This window comes from Aspergillus flavus, chromosome 6 (assembly GCF_009017415.1).
Source record: "Aspergillus flavus chromosome 6, complete sequence".
NCBI lineage: Eukaryota > Fungi > Ascomycota > Eurotiomycetes > Eurotiales > Aspergillaceae > Aspergillus > Aspergillus flavus.
In genome coordinates, this window is record NC_092410.1 from 3702385 (window position 1) to 3723281 (window position 20897).

Consider the following 20897-nt stretch of genomic DNA (forward strand, 5'->3'; position numbering starts at 1 on the left):
CATGGGCACCAGGTGGAGCTCTACGCCATTAGTGAAGTTTGCTAGATGCTGGTGGTCTCGTCAACATTGAAGGGAGCCCCTGTGGTGGATAATAATTTACCAGCATTCAATAAAAAAACAATCGGCATGACTGTTTATGAAGTTCTCGTTTGCAATGCCGACCTAATAGGGATGATGCCAATCTCCAGATGCTGATCAGGGATTTCAAGTCATCAAAAGACCCCAACCCCTAGATCTTTGCTCATATAGCATGAGCATTACCTCCATGTGCAACCATGCAAGTTTGGTTTGGAAAGTGCTCGTGCACAGATAGACGAAATAGACACAAAAGAGACACAATGCATGTCATTCTGACACTATATATTAGCATGCATGATACATGAATCTTCATCACGATTGGAGTGTCTAAAGATGCAGGGCAAGACGAGGTCTCGGAACCCAATCCGGAGTTGCTTTCCTCTCAGGTTGACCCCCTTCCTCAATGGACTGTCAGAATGAAACACGGCCATAACGACACTTGTATTTCCTTGTCCAATTCAAGAAAAGATGGGTGAGCGAAGGTATGGCATGTCCCTTAGGGTTGTCCAAGCTACCGTTGTCTATAGCTCGGAATCAGTCTAAAAGATTTACTCGGCTAGGAACACATCTGTAGGGAGGCTCGAGCGAAGGGGCAGCCACCGGCTGAAGAAATTGCGCTCCGCCGATTAGGAGACTCTCGGCAAACCACGCAGTCGTGGGAAAGACATTGAAAACTCCAAGGCTTAAGAATGAGAAGGGAGCCAGAGAGGTCAGCAAGGTCAAGCAACGCAATGGAACATATGCGCTGTATCGCGACAAAGCTTGTTGTCTAATACGAATCCTGCAAGCTATGAGAACAGCTTAAACCCGACCAATAGAAAGGATGTAGATTAGACGGCATACGGGGTAAGGATGGGTAACAGATAGATTAACAGCCCGCCTTTCCGTTCTCCTGTCATGGCTGTCATGAAGACCTATCCGACCAATCAAAACCAGGTGGTCATGTGTATGTTATGTGACTACTAACAGTTGGCTCTCGTTGCTAGGGATCACTAGGTAATTTGCTGGCTGGGTCAATCGTAATACAGCCTGGAAGGATCACGGAGTACGCTTACTTCGGTTCCTCCGCACCCAATCCGTGGCATGCATCGAGAAGCTAGAAGTTGTGTCCGGGAACTATTCTCCGAGATTTCTTCGATAATTTCATTTTGAGTTTTGGGCATCCCTAGAACCTTGTCATTACTAACACCTACCGATTTCCTCAATTGGCAGGCAGGTTAAGTTATTCTGAGGTCATGCATATACTCTATCTGCACCTGTCAAGATTCATACTAGAGTTGATGCATCCGAAATCCTTCGCTGCAAGTATGACCACTCGCACTTAGTAGTTCGCATATTACTTTTTAGCTGTTGGAGGGGCACTTCCCCTTTTCCCCCCTCCCTTCCCCCTTCCAGGAGATAATCACGCCACTAGTATCCGGTACAGAATATACTACTACTGCATGTAAGAATAGTAGGTACTGAGATATGTATATCAGTAGCAGGGTAGTATCCGGGACTATCTAGATCAAACCAAGGACATTTCCGGCGTCCCCGCTAATACGTACTAATGATGACGGTGGAGTTTCGGGGAAACTGAGCCGTGGGCGCGGAAAGTAAGTTACAGGAGAGTTGAGGTTTCAAAGGTAACTCCCGACGTGTCCTGTTGCCTACCAATCCTTGCTTGTGCCCTGGGGGCTGGAAAGGAAAGTTAAACCGTAAAACCCGGCAGTAAGGCCAGAAACCATGTCATCGCATTAGTGTTGCGCTGGTGTGGTTGACGGAGTTGCTAATGCTAATAACCCTAAATGAGGGGTAAGATAATGGTATACCTAAGCACTATCCTAGGTCCCAGAGCTTCATGGCCAGGTGTAACAGACATCTTGTAACTCTGGGGTGGCGACTGGAGCCACTGTCTGAGTCACTGACCAACACTGGAGTCAATCCCCACATATGCTTGTCTGGGAGGTTGATGCACATTATATGGAGTCGAATTTCTGACAAGGCAACAACTTCCAATAACTATGGGAAGCAGTCATACAATACTCGCTTACAGTGGGGCTGCACAATACAGTATCTTCCTCGGGCTGTACGGGATGCCTCCTACGAGAACTCTGGTCAAGATGATTTCTAACTTTTTAAAAATTTTGTTCTTTAGGGCATGCATGGAGAAAAGATGACTAAGAAGTACGTTATCTCTAGTTATGGAGTACAGTTTGTGGCAGGGTTTAGTGCCAAGGACTCAAACAAGAAGGTACCAAATCAATACCTGGTTACACGTGGGAATGTGTAGTACAGTACCAGAGACATCTTGATCATGGTAGATCCAGGCATCGGTACTTGATTAAGACCTTTAGAAGTGGTGGACTTATGCTCATTGTCGAATCATAATAGCTTTGTTAGGTTTGTTCATTGTCATGTGAAAGACGAGTGCCGTGACCCGTAAGTATAGAGGATATGAGCCTTACCCACGTCCAGTGGAAAATAAGTGGGTTTCGGGTTACTGCTTTAGATACAATATCGGACATACCATACAGATAGTATTATTACAAAATCTATCTGAAAAGCAGGGGCCAATGGAGAGAGTACTTGTGTTCGGGTAGTTCCTTGTGCCTTGCAGACGATAACCTATCGTAAAATGACCAGGAGGCCAAAAGAGGGGAATGGTTCTTTTGGCTCGAGAACCAGTCCGAGATTAGGTGATCGTAGATAGTATTAGCTGATCCACAGCCGTTTAGGAATCGAAGAGCGGGAGGTGGAATCAATGCTCTCCTCCCGACAAAATATGTGGTTTTTAATATAAATGACGGTGCGGACATGGCCCGGCGAGGAATCTAGATCCGCATTCCTGGGAATGGCGAGGGACCCGAAATGGCTCTGTGCGCGAGTTTGGTACACCGTCCGTGCTCCCTTCTAAGTGTGAGGGGCCCTCCTTTTTTTTTTTCCCACACACTCCTCATTTTCTCTTAGTATTTCTAAATTTTTCTTGAACATTTCTTTGGGACATCGATCTCGGCTCCGGGAGGGACTCCATATTAATAATAACATTTCATCAATTATAGTAATAGTAATAGTAAGACCCAGAAAAATATAAACGACAGCCAATCACTGGTAACCATTGTATTCAATGTATTGTGAGATGGTAATTTTCTTTTACTTACCATACTCCTACTCGGATAGTACTATATAGGCACGTATGTACAGTACATACATGCTTAAGATATTACCCATATAGGTCTATGACACCGATCAGGCTCCGTTTCATCACAGTACTTACATATATCTCATGCATACTGCGTCCTACTGGTGAGAAGGTCTTACGCATGAGGAATCAGGCTAAATTCCATACTCAGGACTAACAGGAGCCCTTACTAGATTCAGTATGTCGGGAGCAGAGAAGCGACAGAACACGGTACCAGGAGGATGTTAGTCAGTTCAGGTAAATAGTAATAAGAACTCCGGCCCTGTGGCTTGCGGGGCAAAAGGGAAATTTTCTTGACGATTATTGTTTTCTGCCCCTAAACTTCCTCACTAAACCCGCAACTAATTAATTAGATTAAAGACCGACCATGGTAACAAGTACAATAGTCTTATACATATCAACGCTAAATCGGCCGTGCTAGTGCGACCATCTGCCAGACTGGAAGCGCTCTCCAGAGCTCCCCACCTTCCGACTCCGAGGCTCGACTAGACTGAAAGTTATACATAGTACGCCCTGGACGACCTCCTTTTCGCTCCAATAATGTCCTGGAAATTTGGGTCCCTATTGCTCTAACCTTTCCTAACTCATCTCGTCTGCCGACCCGCCCCGTATTTTATTCTTGTGCTTGTTATTTAGTCCTATTTGGCCTTTTTTATAAATTACTCCAAATTCAAATTCAAAAAAAAAAAATTCCAACAACCAAAAAAAAAAATAAAAAAAAAAAATAAACGAGCTCAACACAAGTCTAAATCGGCAGTTCTTCTCTTCTTTCCAACCTTCCCGAAGCCGTCGCAGATCATCATTCCTCTGTTTATGCGTTTTCCCCTTCTGGGTGGCCTTCTTTGTCCGGTATCTCTCCCGGTTCCAGTAGTTGTGAATTACCTACTGGTGTAACTCCTGTTCGCTTCCCATCTCAACCTCTCTCACACCACCCTTGTCCAGTGTCACCCAAGGTCGTTCTTCCTTTCTCCCTCCTCGCCACTTTCTGGACCCTCCCTGCGTCCTTACCCCCCATTCACACGAAATCCCCGTTTCATCATGGGTCTGTTCAAGCGCAAGGACTCCAAAAACTCGATCCAGACCGAGAGGGATGAACAAGAATCCTTTGTATCGGCTAACAGCGCTCGTACATCTAATGCCTCATTGAAATCTCCTGGTTTCAAGGGAAGTGGCAGTGGCTTGCCAGCTTCCATCCCAGAAATCTCGATTGCCAAACCGCCCGACCCAGCCTTAGACCCTGCAGCCTACCTGCGAAGCATACATGCTGTTCGAGAGCGTTCTAGATTCGTCTTTGGGAAGGCGAAAAGAAACAAACTTAACCATTTCGATGTTGATATGAGCAAGTTCGAAGCCACTGCGTCTTACATTGTGTCCATCATCAAGGTGAGCGAACTCACTACACATAAACGCCCCCTCACCATAATGTGATGTTCTCGATTTGACTAACTGGTATAAATTGCACGTGAAGAGAGATTATGCTCCGGACTATGATTCGATTCCTCCCCATGGTCGCTGGCAACACTTCGATGTGGGTGGCCGACCCCGCATCAATCAGCTGCTGCAGTCCTGGCCTAGCACAATCGATGCGCAAGAACGAACTCGGCGATTAATCGACCTCTTTGTCGTTTCCGTCCTTCTGGACGCTGGTGCTGGAACTAGATGGTCTTACAAATCGAAGGAGTCGGGCAAGTTCTTCTCGCGGAGCGAGGGGCTGGCTGTTGCTACACTTGAGATGTTCAAGAGCGGACTTTTCAGTAGTGATCCCACCGAGCCTTGCCAGGTGGATGGCGCCGGCTTGAAGAAGATCACGGTAGAGCTGCTGGCTAAGGGCATGCAGCACTCGGAGAACAACCCATTGGCAGGTATCGAAGGTCGTGCGGGACTCCTGATTCGACTCTCGGAGGCATTGAACAATCAGGATTTCTTCGGGGTGGATGCTAGGCCAGGAAACATGCTTGGTAAGTGATCAACTGGCTGCCATGCTTAATGGATGGCCTGCTAACGAAGATCTACTTCAGACTATCTTCTCTCACATCCCTCGACACAAGCTTCGTCGGTCCCGATTATTCCTATTACAACGCTATGGTCCGTCCTTATGGACGGGCTGACGCCAATCTGGCCGCCTTCCAGAACACAGATCGATGGCTTGTCGATCGGAGATGCTTGGCCGTGCTCTGACTTACCCCCGTGCCCCCCCGCGCAACCTTGGGAGACTATTGTCCCGTTCCACAAACTGACACAGTGGTTGTGCTATTCTATCATGGTTCCGATGTCAAAGTTGATGAAGATTCACTTTGCCGGCAGCGAGCTCCTAACAGGTCTTCCCGAGTATCGCAATGGCGGTCTGTTGATCGATATGGGTTTGTTGACTCTCAAGGACGCCGATGCTCAACGAGGCATTGCTGCATATAAAGAAAATGCGCAGATCAAGGGTCAACCAAATGTGGAAGTTGTTCCTCTTTTCTCTACGGACGATGATGTAGTCGTGGAATGGCGCGCCGTCACAGTTGGGTTTTTGGACGAGCTGCTCGTGGCGGTAAACTCTCAGCTAGGGTTGGTTGGAGAGGACCAGTTAAGCCTTGCACAGATGCTCGAAGCTGGATCATGGAAGGTAAGTCTTGTTTATTATTCTCCATCTCTATTGTACTTTGCTGATGAATTCGTAGGGCGGCCGTGAGATTGCCGAGGTATCGAGGCCAAACACCAAGGAACCACCGATTATGATACGCTCCGATGGTACTGTTTTCTAATGTTTAGCATATCCTGTCGATTCGTGATACCTGACTCCGCCAACTGTACCTGTTTATGGGTGGCGGAAGTCCTTACGACTTTTTAATGACCAGATGCTTATGTCTTCCGTTATTTCCACTTCACTCCATCGACATCTTTGCGAAAGGAGCTATATCTTCTGCTGTAGTGCTACTATTGGGATGGTGATACATTCTTGTACATTTCTTTTGGAGGGGAACTCTCTAAAAAGTACTGATGACCTTGGGACTGGTGACAGATTTACGTACTGCCTGCGAGCTGTGATCTGACGCCATCCTTTATTTAATAATAAGCGCATTCTGAATTTCGAGGAAGCGATACGGCCTCTAAGTCTGTGGCCTTATTACAACATGTCAATCCGAGCATAATTGACTTTTTTTGGATCTCGAAGAGGAAATCGCCTAGGAGGCGATGTTCTGGAGGTACTGGACTAGTCAATCTATAGATGATAGTGTAGTATAATGACATTCATTATAGGCCGGAGCTAGAGGCTCATGCTAGCCATTGATACTTTAACCTTATCTGAAAGCCTTATGCCTCAGTACTAATGTCAAGTGCGCTAGTTTTCCAGTACACTGGTAAAATGAAAAGGTAAAATAGCTAAGCATCACGCCCTGGCTCCTTTCCGAAAGAGGGGAGAAGGGCATTTGTCCGGTGGACTAAGGATCTGTTAATCAAAATCCTATCTCAATTTCGACCTTTAGCTTGCAGTAGCAAAGGTAATAGGAATAATGTGACATGTTCATGCTTGGGTATCTAACACAATAACGAGCTTGACGATATTCTGACAATTTTTGCTTTCCTTCCCTTTGCCTTGTCGCCTTTCTTTTCTTTTCCGTTTTTACTACTTTTTTTTATTTTGATTGGATGATACTACAGGTAACCATTTGCATGAGAATTGTTGGCTAATTCACCGTCCGGGGATTCTGGCGCAGGAAGCGGGAATCCATCCCCGTGACCCATCGCTGCTGCTTTTGAGAATCCCTCCCTGGCTAACATTGTATTCAGTACAGCACAGTTATAAGCCGCTTCACCCGGCGGGACGACAAGGAAGATATATGTGTTATCGGTGAACCGGCCCAAAAAGACATTGAACTGGGGCGTCTTGGTATGCATGACGACGAACCCGGCCGAAGCGGGCGTGGTATGGGTATTCCGGGCCGCGCAATGCTTGAACGCCTTCATTATATTAGAGAGTCGCTCATGGCGATCATAGATGGGGTTGAGGTCGCCTATTTCCGAGGCAACGGAGGTGACGGTTAGGAAAGTCGAGCGCTCGAAGAGGATGACTTCCTCGGCATCGATACGCTTGGCGAAGGCGTGCAGGAAGCGTTCGATGACGGTGAGATTGGGGATGAGACGGTGGACGATGCCGGCCCAGGCTTTGTAGAGCGATTGATCCCAGATGCTGCTGCCGAAAGTGTCGATGGAGAAATGGTCCGAGCGGCTGCGGATGAGAGCGGAGCGTTCTTCGTAGATGCGTTGACGGTGCTCGGCTTGGATGAGGTCGAGCTTGTGGACGAGACAGAAGACGTAGGCGTTCGGGCTGTACTCTTTCAGGGCGCCGATGATGGCGTGGTATGTGTCGAGGTCTCGTTCTACTTCGCGGGACTCGATATCGAAGACGTAGATCAGAACCGCGACGTCCGAGAAGATGTTCCCTCGTTGTGAGGCGAGATATGTCTCCATGAAGGCGTCTTGGCCTCCACAGTCCCACAGGTTCAGGGTCAGGTTCCCCATGAACTTGACATGGCTGTGTTCCACGTCAATTGTGGCGCCTAGCCGGCGGACATCTTTTGCGACATAGTTGCTGAAAATAATGGATCTCATCGAGGACTTTCCCGAGCCGCTCTTCCCCATTAGGAGCACCTTTCTCTTCTTCTTTCGGACGTCCATGGTTGCTGGTTGTTGGGGTTGTTCCGGCGGTTGACTGTACCCCGCAGAGTGCGGGTAGTGGTTCTTTTAGTTCAATGGGGGAGAGGGGGGCGTGGTGGACTGGTTCCGGACATCGGTTGAGTTGAGTTCTTTGTTGCTTCAATTGCTGGCGTTTGAGCTAAGGCGGTGTTATATGCACTCTGGTCTAGTGCATGGATGAGCACTTGACCAGCCTCATCGTTGCATGATGAGGGGAAACGATGATCCGGGATGTCACGTGTAGATCACGGGCCTTCGAGTGAGGTAATCAGTGAATACATCATTCTTCCATTGCTTTACTATGGGTGCGATAAAACTGAATTGTTGACGGTAAAATCGTTTCGCCGTGGGTCTACGTCGAGTGTATAAGGATGCCAATGGAAACCGGTGCGTTTTCCGACTAACCTGCTAGGGCAATGTATGGGGATACGGGCGTAGAAAACTATATATTGTTTCCCCGGAATGTACCGATCTTAGATACCATTGATTCTAATGTACCTACCAACACCATAAACGTGGTAGAATCCTAGTAGGTTCGACAAGGAATGAGATAACATATACTTAGGGATTGACTGGCCTATGATCAAGTGTTCATTAACTAGTTCTCATTCACCCATAGTCATAGATCTTTCATTCGGGCTAGCTGAGCCACCTCCATAGTGCACCTCACACCACAGATTTCATAATCTGGACGAGTTTGTCCTGCATATCACAGAAAATATTGACTGCCTGTATATACGAGTGAGTCAGTACAGAAGTTTTAAAAATCAACTGCCCAATTCACGCACCTGGGTCAGCTTTTCCTCGCTTGCTCCATGGAGGTCTCTGGTGAAAGCAAGGCGATACGCCGATTCATCATTGACAAAAGACAATGACGATGGAGGAAGTACTGCAGGAGCATCACTGTCGAATAGAGACTGGATCTGGGGCACGGAATCTGGCTGCGAGAGCTGTTGCAAGAGATTTGGAGCGATGGTGATATGATCCACACCAGCCATCGCAAAAATTTCATCTGTCGAGGTTAAACTGGCTGGAAGAACCCGGGTTTTAGCATTAACCGATTTATAGTACTTCTGGATGGCGACACAGAGAGGCAGAAGCTTGTTCGGGTCCGTGAAGCTGAGCGAGAGCGTCAGTGGCATATTCTTTTGCCACGTTTACGAAAGGCTGCTGAGGCTTCTAACTCACCCCGGCTCGAAATGAACTTTAAGCTGATTGACATAGGGTGCGACATATGTGCAGCCGACTTCCGCAGCGAGCACCGCCTGCGCTAGGGTAAAGAGAGTGGTAGCGAGTGTGCGTACTCCAGCTTGTTCGAGGGCCCGACAGGCAACCATACCCTCCCATGTACTTGGAATTTTGATGCAGATACGCGACTGCTCGAAACCTGGCTGTAGATACTGAAAGAGTTGAATGATTCCTGGTAGAAGGTAAGCGTCAGTTTATCAAAGAGATGCCGTTGTAAAAATAGATAATGTCTTACTGAGAGCGTTGACAGTGGTCTTTTCAACCGAGTAAGAATAGTACGGATTTGTCTGGATATGGACATGGCCATTGATATGAGGAGCAATCCTCAAGGCCAGTTTCACCATCTATAGACTTCCTATTAGCCCTACTGGAACCTCGACGTTGGTTAATGAATTGTTAAAATACCGCTATCTCTACAGCTAACTCCTCTAAGGGAAGGCCTGGGAACCGAGATAGGAGATTTCTTGCCTCTGCAACAGAGGATGTGATCAATTCCTTATGCTTGGGTTTGGAAAGCTCTCCGTAAGCGATGGCTTGATTGGAAGTACAGTCTTGAAATGGACCTAGGGTCCTGGCAACTAAAGGATTATCAATACAAAGTCCGATGTGCGTCATTAAGTAACCTTTAGATAGTACTTGGAGCAAGTACCTTCTTCGTCCATGGTATCGCAGTCAACAACAGTTCTCGTACGGAGAACATCCAAGCCAGTCTGAGAAGCCATGTTGATAATTCGGTCTATACTGACGATAGTTGTGACAGGAAGACAATACTGGTGATGGGTAGAGGGCTTGATGGAGAGTATACGATGATTATGATAAGAGACGGGATAGATATGGCAAGAGTAGATGATACACCCACTCAAGTGAACAATGAAAGCTTGATAACCCCAATTCCCCTCATTCTTCACCTCCGCATCTTCTCTGCTAATTAGCCTAATACGTCACTCGGGTAGTAAATAAGCCGTCAATCGGCCCGATTTCCAATGCCTTCTCCCCGGCATTTATTTAGCGAATTGTGGAGCCCAGTCCTCTACCTAGCTTCAAGAGACGGGGAACCCCTTGGGTATCAAAGCCCCCGAGGCCCCGTTGCCGTGTTGACAACGTAGTATTAAGACTGGATGCCTATTCAAGTCTCGGACTGGCTATCACGGATGTTCAGAGATCGCTGCCCTATTGAAGTATACTCTGCAAACACTCTCGAATTCATCAAACGGCAAACTTCGCGTGGAAAGGTCTTTAGTGGTACTTTCCTGGAACTCTACTTGAACTACTTGCCCGTCATACGCGCTTACTTCGGGGTGACCTGCTCCTTGATATACTTATGATGGTATGTAACCCTGATATGAAACCCTTCCATCTCATGGAAAGAGAAGAATGGGCGATTAACGACGGGATAGAAACTCCTTCTCAGAATCTCGTAAACCTCGGCGGTCGCGACAGAATGCCGAAACCAGTGAGGCTTTGCTTAGCACGTCAACATCATCCCAAACAATTGTGGTAGACAACGTGGGCTGAGACCCTTGGGAGAAGAAAAGAAGAAAGGAAGAGGGAGAAAAAAACACACACATGAAAGAAAACCCGGAATCGGTAAGCGGAGGTGGAATGGAAGAAGAATCTTCCGGGTGGTAATCCAGCTCTTCTGATTCGCCGACTCTTCGAAACAGCCGCTAGTCCCGTGACTGAAACCTAGCCCGAGGTTGTCCGTCCCGTGATTCCGAAGCGTTACGAGACTCGGGAGTTCGAGGCGTCTTTCTTCCTGGACGACGACGACGGCTACTTGTCTGGATTATCAGCTCTGCACCGTTGAACGGGTCCTTAAAACACATCATGATTTCTCAGAAGGTTGCTCAGCAATCGCTGCGGCGGCGTATGTGCCCCCTTTGGCTACTGTATGTTTAAATTGAACACCACTAATTTGTTGCAGTTGCCGTCCAGCAGCCCTATGCCATGCGCTGGTCTTTGATGAACTCCGCAACCCCCGCTGCTGTCGCTATGGGACGTTTTATGCAGACCAGGTGAGTAGTGTATTTTTTTTTTGGTTTACCTCTATCACTTTGCGACAGTCTCTGCTGTGGAGGTTTCGCATGGGTTGCTACGTCATGGAAGTCCGATTTTACCAAGCGTTCGGATGACGAGGCATATGTACGACGATCAATGGTATATAGATGCTAATTTAGACAACCAGACAAGCTGCCACTACCTCGAACACCTCTGACCCTACCAAGATCCTTGCGCAGCAGCGTCTGAACCGTCCCGTTTCCCCTCACCTTTCCATCTACCGTCCCCAGATCACTTGGATCGGCAGTAGTTTTCACCGTATTACCGGATTCGCCCTTTCTGGTTCTCTGTATCTTTACGCGACTGCATACCTCGCCTCGCCGTTGCTTGGCTGGCATCTGGAGTCGGCCTCCGTGGCCGCTGCTTTCGCTGCTCTTCCCATTGTTGCCAAGGTCCTTCTCAAGGGTTTTATGGCTCTTCCTTTCACCTACCACTGCTTCAACGGAGTCCGCCACTTGGTCTGGGATCTTGGTAGGGGAATCACCAACCAGCAGGTCATCAAGTCTGGTTGGACTGTGGTGGGGCTGAGCGTCCTCAGTGCCCTTGCTCTCGCTTTCCTGTGATTTTCTTGTGTCATACCTATTAAGCTGATCTTGTTTCACTAAAACTGTTTTCTATGCATTATATCTTATACAGTCAATCCAGACTGATTTTTGAAATTCATGATTATTCTTTTTCAGACCTCCATGGTTCTGGGCTTGGGGACGTAGACCATCTGAAGATTGCAGGCACGAAAGGGTGAACAGCAAACAGAGAGGGAATAGTTTAAGAGGGTCAGTGTTGTATTTGCAATGCTATTTGACTAATTTCCATATTCAGAGAATTTTTAACGTTCTACCGCAGCGCATCTAACATGGATGTAGCTTGAGTTTTGTGTGGATTATAAGTTTGATGACATATGGTATGTTCAGGCTTGTTTTCTAAAGTATGGTTCTCGGTCCCGCTTTCCAGACAGCGTTGTACATTAAGGGCTCTTCCAGTCACGAGGTATGCCCTGCCACTTCCTTGTTTGCCTGTTGGTACGCATATACATTCTTTCCCATGAAACCCCGTCTGGCATCATCATTGTGCAGGTGCTTTCTGAAACCTTTTGGTACTCTACACCACAATGGTTAGCATTTCTATGAGCACCAGGGCTGTTATTAGATATGCAACGGACGGCCTTGTGCGTGCTACCTTCTGAGGCACGACACGTCCCGCCCATGGAAGAAGCGTTTCAGAGACTCACCAACTGCGCCAACTTATTTTTTTAAGAATGATATTCTTGTCCGAGAAACGAGCCTCCGGATCATGCAGGGCTCGGTGGCGGGTTAGGTGGATACGGTGGTGGTGAAGGTGGATCTTGGACGGAGAAATCACTCAATGTGATATCAATAATACTTCTGAGGCACTGTTTCGACTGCTTATAACTCAAAGAGAAGTTGAAAATGGTCTCGGTGTCCCGACATGCCATGTTAAACGAGGTAGCCGACATTATCAGCACAAGTTGTATACCAACTAGCTCGAAGTTGCTCAAGAGATATGGAAGATAAGGAAGCCCGCCGTTGTGCGAGAAGCCAAAGTGTCTTCGTTCCTTTCCCAAGAAATCTAGTGAAGTAAGTATTCGAATACTTTGACGTCCATTTTCTGAACAGGAAAAGAATTTCTTTCAATACCCGGCTATCGCTCACCGTTTAATAGCCCCAGCCTTTCAGGCCAATTTCCGACTGGCGGCTTCTTCAAAGCAGAGTGTACACCGCCATCCTGCCTTAAACGTCCGATCAACGGGAAATGGCCGCGTGGATCTGACATTTTTGACACTCTAACAGTGGTCTTCGCAAATGGATGCAGACCTAGAAGGACACTTCGTCGGCTGCTTCTGCAAGGGCCCGGCGGAAGACTAATGTATAAGATGTTAGACGGCGTACAGAACACCGATGGCCTCCGGCCTTTGCCGCGGGTTGGTTCTTGGTAACGGCAAACTAGGCCAAACAGGCTCGGCGGCATTGTATTGTCTGGAAACAGACCGTTTCTTCGGCTACCTTGACTACCCCAAGCTGCATGTCCAGTCTTGGTTGGTGAGCCTGAGGAAAGATGTGAAATAGCTCTCCGGCGTACTTCGACAGATGCGTTGGTGAATGCATGTTGTCGTTGGTCAACCGTAGGGTGATCTACTTCAACAGAGCAGCCAACGGGAGGTGCTGGCTATGATCTCTGATAGATGAAGATCCAAAGAGGTAAAAGCACCCTTTGCTGATTATATTGGTGATCTCAATTAGAGCTATGGATACCAACCACGACTCCGATTTCCTCAATGAGCTCAGGTGCGTTTGACAGTACACGTATACAGCATGAGCGGGATTCCAGTTAACTTTTCAAAATTTTTGGTTTGAAGCAAACAATAAAGAGGCAGGATACTGGCGACGTCGAATGAAAAACGAACTCCTCGACTTCTAGATCCCAGGTTTTCTCGAACCAAATGTCCAGCGGTAAATTACGCAACAAGGCTTTCGTCTAACGCTACCAATTTCCCATTGCCATCGACTTTCTATTTGTTTATTTGTTTATTTATTTATTTATTTTTATTTTTTTGAGGAGCGAAGGGTTTTCTGTTCTTGCCAATCCATGTAATAATTTGATAGGCCTAGCGCCCCTAGCGACAACGTCCGAGGACGTAGTCTATGAAAGCAAACAACGAGCAAGCCTACTAGGAGGTACGGGAACAGTGCCTCACGCAACACAGGCCCCATAATATAGGAATAACCCCACAGCATGAAACACGTGGACGATCTCCAGATTGTCGTCGTCACACTAAACATAGGAAAAGCACGCAATTCCCCAATAATGTTCCATGCCCCAGGCTTTGGGTGCTTATTATTCCCTATATTCGCAGAGAGCCCTGGAAGAGAGCACTTTCCGCGACAAGCGCTAGCACACCGGTATTTCTTCGATATATTAATTGACTTTCCAGAAAAGGACAGGCTTCGATGGGTTATACCTCCAAGTCGGGACGAAGCCTACTCCACTCTGTCTACGGCATATTGTCCTTGTACTGCATCGACGTGGAGCATTTTTCTAGTTTGGAGCAGGAAGTCGTTAGAAGGCGCCCTGGCCCGGTAAATTAAGGGCCTGAACGACAGATCTCACAAGGATTATTCTCATTGCAGATATCCATCGGCAGGTTGCTGGTTTACGCTCGCCTATCTCGCTCTCTTTTTATCTGTTATTCACCCCTCTCCTTAATGCTTTCGTCCAGCTCAACCAGGGAACTAGGACATGTTCTTGGCATCCTTGAGTAAATTCGGACTCCTTAGAAGCTATGATAGTTCTATCGACTTATGTCAATGAGAGTGGTGCCAGCCATGGGCCCCTGACTCGGTGTCACCTCAATACAGTCAGGTCCGGAAAGCACACCTAATGCTTACCGCCATTACGTGTACACGGAGATTATAATCAGAAAAGCTCTACCCAACAGCGAAAGGATCATACATCTGATGGAGAAAGCGATATAGCTAAGCTGCTGCTGCTGGTGACTATCTGTCTCTCAACTGCTACTGCCTGGTCCCAAGAAAAAGAGAAGAAGCGTCGCCAAGGACTTCAAGTGAAGCTGGACCGTTGAACATTTTTCTTGTCTTACAAAGAGATAAACCCCATCGGAAAGGGGGTCAACAAGCTAGCATCACTGTTCGAACATTTTGTGAAACCCGTCAATAGCGGCCCATGCGGCTTGAGTGAAGCCACCAGGTAAGTCTGGGTGTAAGGAAAGACACATCAGCGTCGATTTTGTGTAAGCCGAACCGGGCTTGCTTTACAAGATTAAACAAAGGGAGTTTGTCTAACCTCTCTTTAGACTCCACGTAAGTCGCTGGATTTCACAGTTTGAAATGCCACTCGGGCAGGGCATTTGTCATTCGGTAGTAGGCATTTGATAGGCTTGTGATGGCATTCCTCATATCATCCCCTACACTTCATCGTGATACATTAACATGATACTTCTCGCTATTGTAGACCTGTGCACAGGGCTAAAATGGTTCGTGTTGCCCCTCAACGGCCTGCAATCGGGTTGTTTACTGGTGGATGTGTTCTCTAAGACTGATATTTGGGGGGGAAATTGCTCCGGTACTAGGTCAAGAAAGGTGGCTCAACCCGACGACTGAAGAGGAGGTCCAGGCCCTTATTGTGATACAAAACTAAATGAGTATTCCGTCAAGGAATCAATAGTATTTGCTGTTCTTTCTACTATTGTTTATACTGTATAGACGGAGTACGTCGGACAAGTTGCGCTATCCCAAAGCGGACTAGCGCCACATCTCCGAAATCTTTCCAACCCATCATTCGAATTCCATCGCGGCCGCTGTGAAAAGCCCGGACAGGTGAATTGCCTCCGTTTCTCCCACACCTGCGGATTTCAGCCCCTCGACCCACACAATGGCTTCAATGCTACCAACTCGGGCGGCCAGGACCATCGCCTGTTCCGCATGCCGCACTATCGTTTGTCCTAGCACGATTGGATCCGCCTCCCTCCTCCGTCGTGGTCTGTCGACATCCACCGAGCAGACACCAGTCGATTATGCAGACAAGCCTCGATGGTCCTATACTCCTCCCAGTGCAAAGGCTCCCTTCAGCTTGCGATTGAATAGCAAGAGACGTGATTACCCAGTCAACACCGATCCGCAGGTCCTTGACGAATTCTACATCCGCATGCTGGGCAATGATGGTGACAAGCTCCTTTCGGACGAAACCAAATGGCTTGCTGTGACGCACAAGAGTTTCGACCAGGGTCGAAGAGGATTCAATGACCGTCTGGCTTTCTTAGGTGTGTAGGAGTCTGAGGATGCGATTCTGCGATTCGCGAGATGCACAGGACTAACCGGTAATTGCACTTTAGGACGACGGATCGTTGAGTTACAGGCTTCTTTGGCCATGGTGCAGAGCCCCGGAAGTGCTGCATCCACCGCTGCCCCTGATGAGTTTGACCGTGTGCCCTTCACGCACCCGGCATTGGAGGGCCTGGAGAACCTCACCCGTCACAAGAATTACTTGATAGGCAAAGCACAGCTTGCGGAGCTTGCGCAGAAGTATGAGCTGCAGAAGGTCCTGAGATGGAGTCCTCGGAAGGTAATATAATGGAACATCTTTCTCTTCTATAATTTTGCAACATACTGCTTTGACTACAAATGGCTATACTTGACCTTGCTGACAATTATCGATGCCCAGCCCAACAACCTTGCCAGCTCCGGAATCGAACTTGTTCTTGCTCATACGATGTATGCGATCGTCGGTGCCATTTCCCTGGAGAAGGGCGGTCTCGTTGCCAACAAGGTGACACGCGAGCGGATATTAGAACCTTTGGGATTCAAGGCTTAAGTCGGGATATCATTGTTGGGAAATGGCCGCAGGAGCATTTCGAGGCGTTATCACCTTTTCGCTTTCTTGTCTTTTTTATATCTTGGATGTTCTCTGTATGTGTTGGGGGTTCTGGTCATCCACCATATATGTACTTTTACTATGACCATGTCTTATATTGATTTTCGAATACCACCCGGAAGGATCCTCTCCTCTGAGGGGCCCTCTCTTGTGGAACATGTTAGAGAACGCGCAAAACACTATGAGAATAGAATTGTTTATTAATGATAGATATGTCCGGTTCCTCTGACACCGCCCGAGTAACAGAGTAAAATACGCGGCCAGCTCTTATGGAACCCTCTTTACGATGCATAGTCTTCGCGCCGCTGTATCGCAATTCAGCAATGAAAAACCAGGACCATCGTACAGAATGTACGACAACCCCAGAAATCACAGAAAGTAATTTGTACTGGCTTGCACTGTCTAATGGGAGCGTTGGTACAAGAAGAAAAAAAAGTAAGAAGAGGGAAAAAAATTGCGGAAGAAATACTGTCGTGCGAAAAGCACACTAGCCTTTTCAGGAATGGTGTGAGTCCACCTGAGACTCTGAGCCCGCTAGAGTCGGATAGGCTTGGCTTTCTCTTCTTCAGGCTATACACCGAGCTATGGATGCAGACTCTACGGAGTACTAGCAACACATTTCACACTTTTGTGAAGGCCTTACTCATGAAAGAGATTGCTCTGCATTCTATTATCTACGATACAGCACTTGAAATAGGCTCGGCTCGAGAATCGTCAGTCAGCGTAGTCTGCTGGGACTGCCTGTAAACTTATTGAGCTTGTTCTTACAGATGTACATACTGAGTGGAGCTCAAAGACTTGAGTGAGGGTGATCGATGTTTGTGAGCCTTGAGTCGAATGGTTGAGAACAACTTCATGACCCAGCAATTGAATTGGCCAACCTATCGCCATGCTCCAGGAACAGCTGTGCAAGCGCCAGCCAGACGTAGATAGGAAGACCTTAGGAAGTTTCATATATGATTCGGGACTTTCCTTATAGAACATGGGGTTTATAGAGCTCTCTATGGGCCAAATTCTGCGATTGTACAAGTAATTATTTCACGCAAAAGTGGTCTGGTTTCAATTAATGGAACAACGAGAAGGAAGTGCATGGAGAGATAAATAATGGGACGACTGAATGCTTTTGGAATTTCTCAATGTCTTTTCTGTCCGACTTCTCAGTCCCCTGATAGTAGATAGGATGATCATCAATACGTCAGTCCGATCAATAATACTATAGAGTGTGCTATACAGATTCTATAGCGGGCGTCTTCGTCTCAAGTTCATATACTGTATCTCTTGGGAGCTCTATCAGTTGTAGCAGGCATAGAAGACCCGAAGCGGGCGGTCAGGGAAGCGGGTGACATATTGTGTGGCAGTACTCATTATAGTGGAACGGAATTGAGCTGAACGTGTACAGGACTCCTGATAGAGACCCCATCGTCCCATACACTGTCGCTCTCAGGTCAGTCTTCTATTCCGTGTTTTTTCCCTGTGAGTTTCTCCACTGGTACTCCATCACCTGAACTTATGATGTGATCCATTGCTGGATTAATGCTGATTGGGAGGTACACTATTTTATCGCAGAATGTACGGCTAGTGTTTCGTTGGCCTCTTACCGTTGAACTAAGCCAGGAGCCTCCCGCCGATTCCTTACTGCCCTATTGACATCCACCCTTACTTTCACGACTCCCACACGATTTCCAAACCTCCGCGATGGCATCGGCTATCTTCTTTTTAGATTTGAAGGGCAAGGTAGGTAGATGCTTGGCGATATCTCTTTTCAATGACCGCTATACCCACCATGCATTCTTGCGCTCACCGTCAAATAGACCCTTCTAGCCCGAAACTACCGCGGAGACATTCCCATGTCCGCGGTCGAGAAATTTCCTATCCTCCTTAGTGACGCAGAAGAAGAAAGCTCCGCCGTACCGCCATGCTTCTCTCATGAAGGCATCAACGTATGTTATGTCCGCAATCGCATCAGTTTTCGCACTCGCTCCCCGCCCGTCCCCGCAGCCCGCTTTGCTTCCCTTCATCCCCTATAACGGCCCGCCTCTACTGCGACACTTCATTTGGGCACCAGGTAGCCATTAGCCTTTTCACGCCATCTTACTGACAAGTCATCGTGTATCTAGTATCTCTATATCCGCCACAGCAACCTTTATATTCTCGCGTTGACAAAGAAGAACACTAATGCGACCGAAATCCTCCTCTTCCTCCACAAAATTGTGGAGGTCTTCACGGAATACTTCAAAGTCTTGGAGGAAGAGAGTATTCGCGACAACTTTGTTATCATCTATGAATTGCTCGATGAGATGATGGACTTCGGATACCCACAAACTACGGAGAGCAAGATATTGCAAGAGTAAGACGACAATTGTGACCGAACATGACGGAAGGCAGTGTTGCTCATATGGTATCAGGTACATCACACAAGAGTCGCATAAGCTCGAAGTTCAAGCGCGTCCCCCTATTGCCGTCACCAATGCGGTCTCCTGGCGAAGTGAAGGCATTCGCTATCGGAAGAACGAAGTCTTCCTTGACGTTGTCGAATCTCTGAATCTCCTCGTATCTGCGTCTGGAAATGTCTTGCGATCTGAGATCCTGGGTGCTATCAAGATGAAGTGTTACCTAAGCGGTATGCCAGAACTTCGTTTGGGTTTGAATGACAAGGTTATGTTTGAGACGACGGGTCGTGCCACAAGAGGCAAAGCTGTCGAGATGGAGGACGTTAAATTCCATCAATGCGTTCGTCTTTCGAGATTCGAGAACGATCGTACGATCAGTTTTATACCCCCGGATGGAGAGTTCGAGCTCATGAGTTATCGTCTAAACACGCAAGTGAAACCCCTTATCTGGGTCGAATGCCTGGTGGAATCGCACTCAGGCTCTCGGATGGAGTATATGTTAAAGGTAGGCGATCTGGAAACGCCGAACACCTGTGTCGTCTCCAAACTAATATTCCTCTTCTCTGTAGGCCAAAGCACAATTCAAGCGCCGCAGCACGGCCAACAATGTGGAGATCCTCGTGCCTGTGCCGGAAGATGCAGACTCGCCGCGATTCCGCACGAACATTGGAACGGTTCACTATGCGCCAGAGAAGTCCGCTATTATCTGGAAGATCAAGCAGTTCGGTGGTGGAAAGGAGTTCCTGATGCGCGCTGAGCTTGGTCTCCCATCCGTCAAGGGAGACGACGAGCACGGAGGTGGTATGACTGGGGGCTTCGGAGGTAGCATGGGCGGCACTGGAGGCGGCAAGGCCAAACGGCCCATTAACGTCAAATTCGAAATTCCTTACTTCACCACAAGTGGTATTCAAGTACGCTACTTGAAGATCACTGAACCTAAGGTATGCTGCTTCATTCTACTTGCGCCCTATCCTTTACCTTCTATGAGTCCACGACTAATAGTCATTTCACAGCTTCAATACCCCTCCCTGCCTTGGGTCCGTTATATCACGCAGTCAGGCGACATTGCGGTCCGTATGCCAGATATACAATGATTTAAAGCGTTTAATAGTGTCAATAGATATACTTCCTTCCCTTTCTATTTTCTAGCGTTACATAACATCTACACCCTTAACTGAAGGTTAAGCCAAGGGGTTAGTCGATTGGTAGATGTGTAGAATCATTACAGTGCGTTGGGTTGCCACAACATATCTGTAGTTTCCACATCGACCTTGGTCAAAGTTCAGTATGCTGCATGCGTTTTGCAAACCTACGACAAAAGCTAGAGCACCGAACACGTATTACTAAGGCTGCAATTACGAGAAACCATAAGTTTCAAGCTAATCATATTGACTTCAAGTATTCCTATACACGCCACTCCTTACAAGAACACAACCGTACTCTGTAAGTTACCTTAGCACCATGCCAAGATCCGAACGATCACTCAACATTAGCCCTGGCTTATGTAGCCAAAACTCACAGTTCTAAATATAGAACAAAGGTGCTTTGGTCTAGTGGTAGGACGTCACGTTGTGGCCGTGCCAGCCCCGGTTCGATTCCGGGAAGCACCACATAACTTTTTTCTTTTTGAGCAAACCTAAACCCTTCTCCTTCTTTTCCCTTCTATTTATTCTCGGCGATTTGGGCCACATCGAAAAACAGGGATCGCTCGGTACCAAGGACCACGGTTCTAGTTTTGTGGCTCCGTGTCTTAGATTTTTTTACGCATGTATGACTAAGCGGACCTCAAGCACCACGGTTCTAATTTTGTGGCTCCGTGTCTTAGATTCTTTTACGCTTCTATGACTAAGCGG

The 20897-nt window shown here is 47.5% G+C and overlaps 7 protein-coding genes and 1 non-coding gene across 8 annotated transcripts; 6 read left to right on the top strand and 2 right to left on the bottom strand.

Moving 5' to 3' along the window:
* Positions 1–4297: 4297 nt before the first annotated feature.
* On the top strand, positions 4298–6009 carry F9C07_11570 (uncharacterized protein; the record flags this gene model as incomplete). The annotated part of the gene is made up of 4 exons (XM_041294176.1): positions 4298–4642; positions 4728–5217; positions 5278–5870; positions 5926–6009. The coding sequence occupies 4 exons, from the start codon at positions 4298–4300 to the stop codon at positions 6007–6009; spliced, it is 1512 nt and encodes a 503-aa protein (XP_041148600.1).
* An 892-nt stretch (positions 6010–6901) lies between these two features.
* Positions 6902–7924, bottom strand: F9C07_11569 (Gtr1/RagA G protein conserved region-domain-containing protein; the record flags this gene model as incomplete). Its single annotated transcript, XM_041286933.1, has 1 exon — positions 6902–7924. One exon carries the CDS (start codon positions 7922–7924, stop codon positions 6902–6904), a length of 1023 nt encoding a protein of 340 aa, XP_041148599.1.
* A 209-nt stretch (positions 7925–8133) lies between these two features.
* On the bottom strand, positions 8134–10927 carry F9C07_2286767 (transaldolase). The gene is made up of 6 exons (XM_041294166.2): positions 9840–10927; positions 9596–9768; positions 9426–9534; positions 9131–9362; positions 8731–9061; positions 8134–8671 (listed from the first exon to the last, which is right to left on the bottom strand). Exons 1-6 carry the CDS (start codon positions 9910–9912, stop codon positions 8609–8611), a joined length of 981 nt encoding a protein of 326 aa, XP_041148598.1. The 5' UTR covers positions 9913–10927; the 3' UTR covers positions 8134–8608.
* On the top strand, positions 10928–12004 carry F9C07_2286768 (succinate dehydrogenase cytochrome b560 subunit). Its single transcript, XM_041294175.2, has 3 exons — positions 10928–11057; positions 11115–11205; positions 11376–12004. The coding sequence occupies exons 1-3, from the start codon at positions 11018–11020 to the stop codon at positions 11809–11811; spliced, it is 567 nt and encodes a 188-aa protein (XP_041148597.1). The 5' UTR covers positions 10928–11017; the 3' UTR covers positions 11812–12004.
* Positions 12005–12769: 765 nt separating this feature from the next.
* Positions 12770–13202, top strand: F9C07_11566 (uncharacterized protein; the record flags this gene model as incomplete). The annotated part of the gene is made up of 2 exons (XM_071507643.1): positions 12770–12843; positions 12929–13202. 2 exons carry the CDS (start codon positions 12770–12772, stop codon positions 13200–13202), a joined length of 348 nt encoding a protein of 115 aa, XP_071368026.1.
* Positions 13203–15578: 2376 nt separating this feature from the next.
* F9C07_2286770 (mitochondrial 54S ribosomal protein mL57) lies at positions 15579–17082 on the top strand. Its single transcript, XM_041294174.2, has 3 exons — positions 15579–16043; positions 16116–16345; positions 16445–17082. Exons 1-3 carry the CDS (start codon positions 15656–15658, stop codon positions 16592–16594), a joined length of 768 nt encoding a protein of 255 aa, XP_041148596.1. The 5' UTR covers positions 15579–15655; the 3' UTR covers positions 16595–17082.
* Positions 17083–18025: 943 nt separating this feature from the next.
* F9C07_2286771 (AP-1 adaptor complex subunit MU) lies at positions 18026–20644 on the top strand. Its single transcript, XM_041294173.2, has 6 exons — positions 18026–18388; positions 18466–18594; positions 18772–19001; positions 19060–19549; positions 19614–19985; positions 20058–20644. Exons 1-6 carry the CDS (start codon positions 18350–18352, stop codon positions 20136–20138), a joined length of 1341 nt encoding a protein of 446 aa, XP_041148595.1. The 5' UTR covers positions 18026–18349; the 3' UTR covers positions 20139–20644.
* Positions 20584–20654, top strand: F9C07_t215. The gene has a single exon. It is a non-coding gene; the product is annotated as a tRNA-His (tRNA).
* The last annotated feature ends 243 nt before the right edge of the window (positions 20655–20897 follow it).

What these genes read in the sequence shown, in the direction of transcription:
- F9C07_2286767 (XM_041294166.2), bottom strand. Translation starts at nt 9,912, where the DNA reads ATGGCTTCTCAGACTGGCTTGGATGTTCTCCGTACGAGAACTGTTGTT. An exon ending in CGATACCATGGACGAAGAAG is followed by an intron (nt 9,769 to 9,839) that starts GTACTTGCTCCA and finishes ATAATCCTTTAG; the next exon opens with TTGCCAGGACCCTAGGTCCA. An exon ending in AGTTAGCTGTAGAGATAGCG is followed by an intron (nt 9,535 to 9,595) that starts GTATTTTAACAA and finishes GGAAGTCTATAG; the next exon opens with ATGGTGAAACTGGCCTTGAG.
- F9C07_2286768 (XM_041294175.2), top strand. Translation starts at nt 11,018, where the DNA reads ATGATTTCTCAGAAGGTTGCTCAGCAATCGCTGCGGCGGC. An exon ending in TCAGCAATCGCTGCGGCGGC is followed by an intron (nt 11,058 to 11,114) that starts GTATGTGCCCCC and finishes AATTTGTTGCAG; the next exon opens with TTGCCGTCCAGCAGCCCTAT. An exon ending in GGACGTTTTATGCAGACCAG is followed by an intron (nt 11,206 to 11,375) that starts GTGAGTAGTGTA and finishes TTAGACAACCAG; the next exon opens with ACAAGCTGCCACTACCTCGA.
- F9C07_2286770 (XM_041294174.2), top strand. Translation starts at nt 15,656, where the DNA reads ATGGCTTCAATGCTACCAACTCGGGCGGCCAGGACCATCGCCTGTTCC. An exon ending in TGACCGTCTGGCTTTCTTAG is followed by an intron (nt 16,044 to 16,115) that starts GTGTGTAGGAGT and finishes ATTGCACTTTAG; the next exon opens with GACGACGGATCGTTGAGTTA. An exon ending in TGAGATGGAGTCCTCGGAAG is followed by an intron (nt 16,346 to 16,444) that starts GTAATATAATGG and finishes ATCGATGCCCAG; the next exon opens with CCCAACAACCTTGCCAGCTC.
- F9C07_2286771 (XM_041294173.2), top strand. Translation starts at nt 18,350, where the DNA reads ATGGCATCGGCTATCTTCTTTTTAGATTTGAAGGGCAAG. An exon ending in TCTCTCATGAAGGCATCAAC is followed by an intron (nt 18,595 to 18,771) that starts GTATGTTATGTC and finishes TCGTGTATCTAG; the next exon opens with TATCTCTATATCCGCCACAG. An exon ending in TGAAGATCACTGAACCTAAG is followed by an intron (nt 19,986 to 20,057) that starts GTATGCTGCTTC and finishes GTCATTTCACAG; the next exon opens with CTTCAATACCCCTCCCTGCC.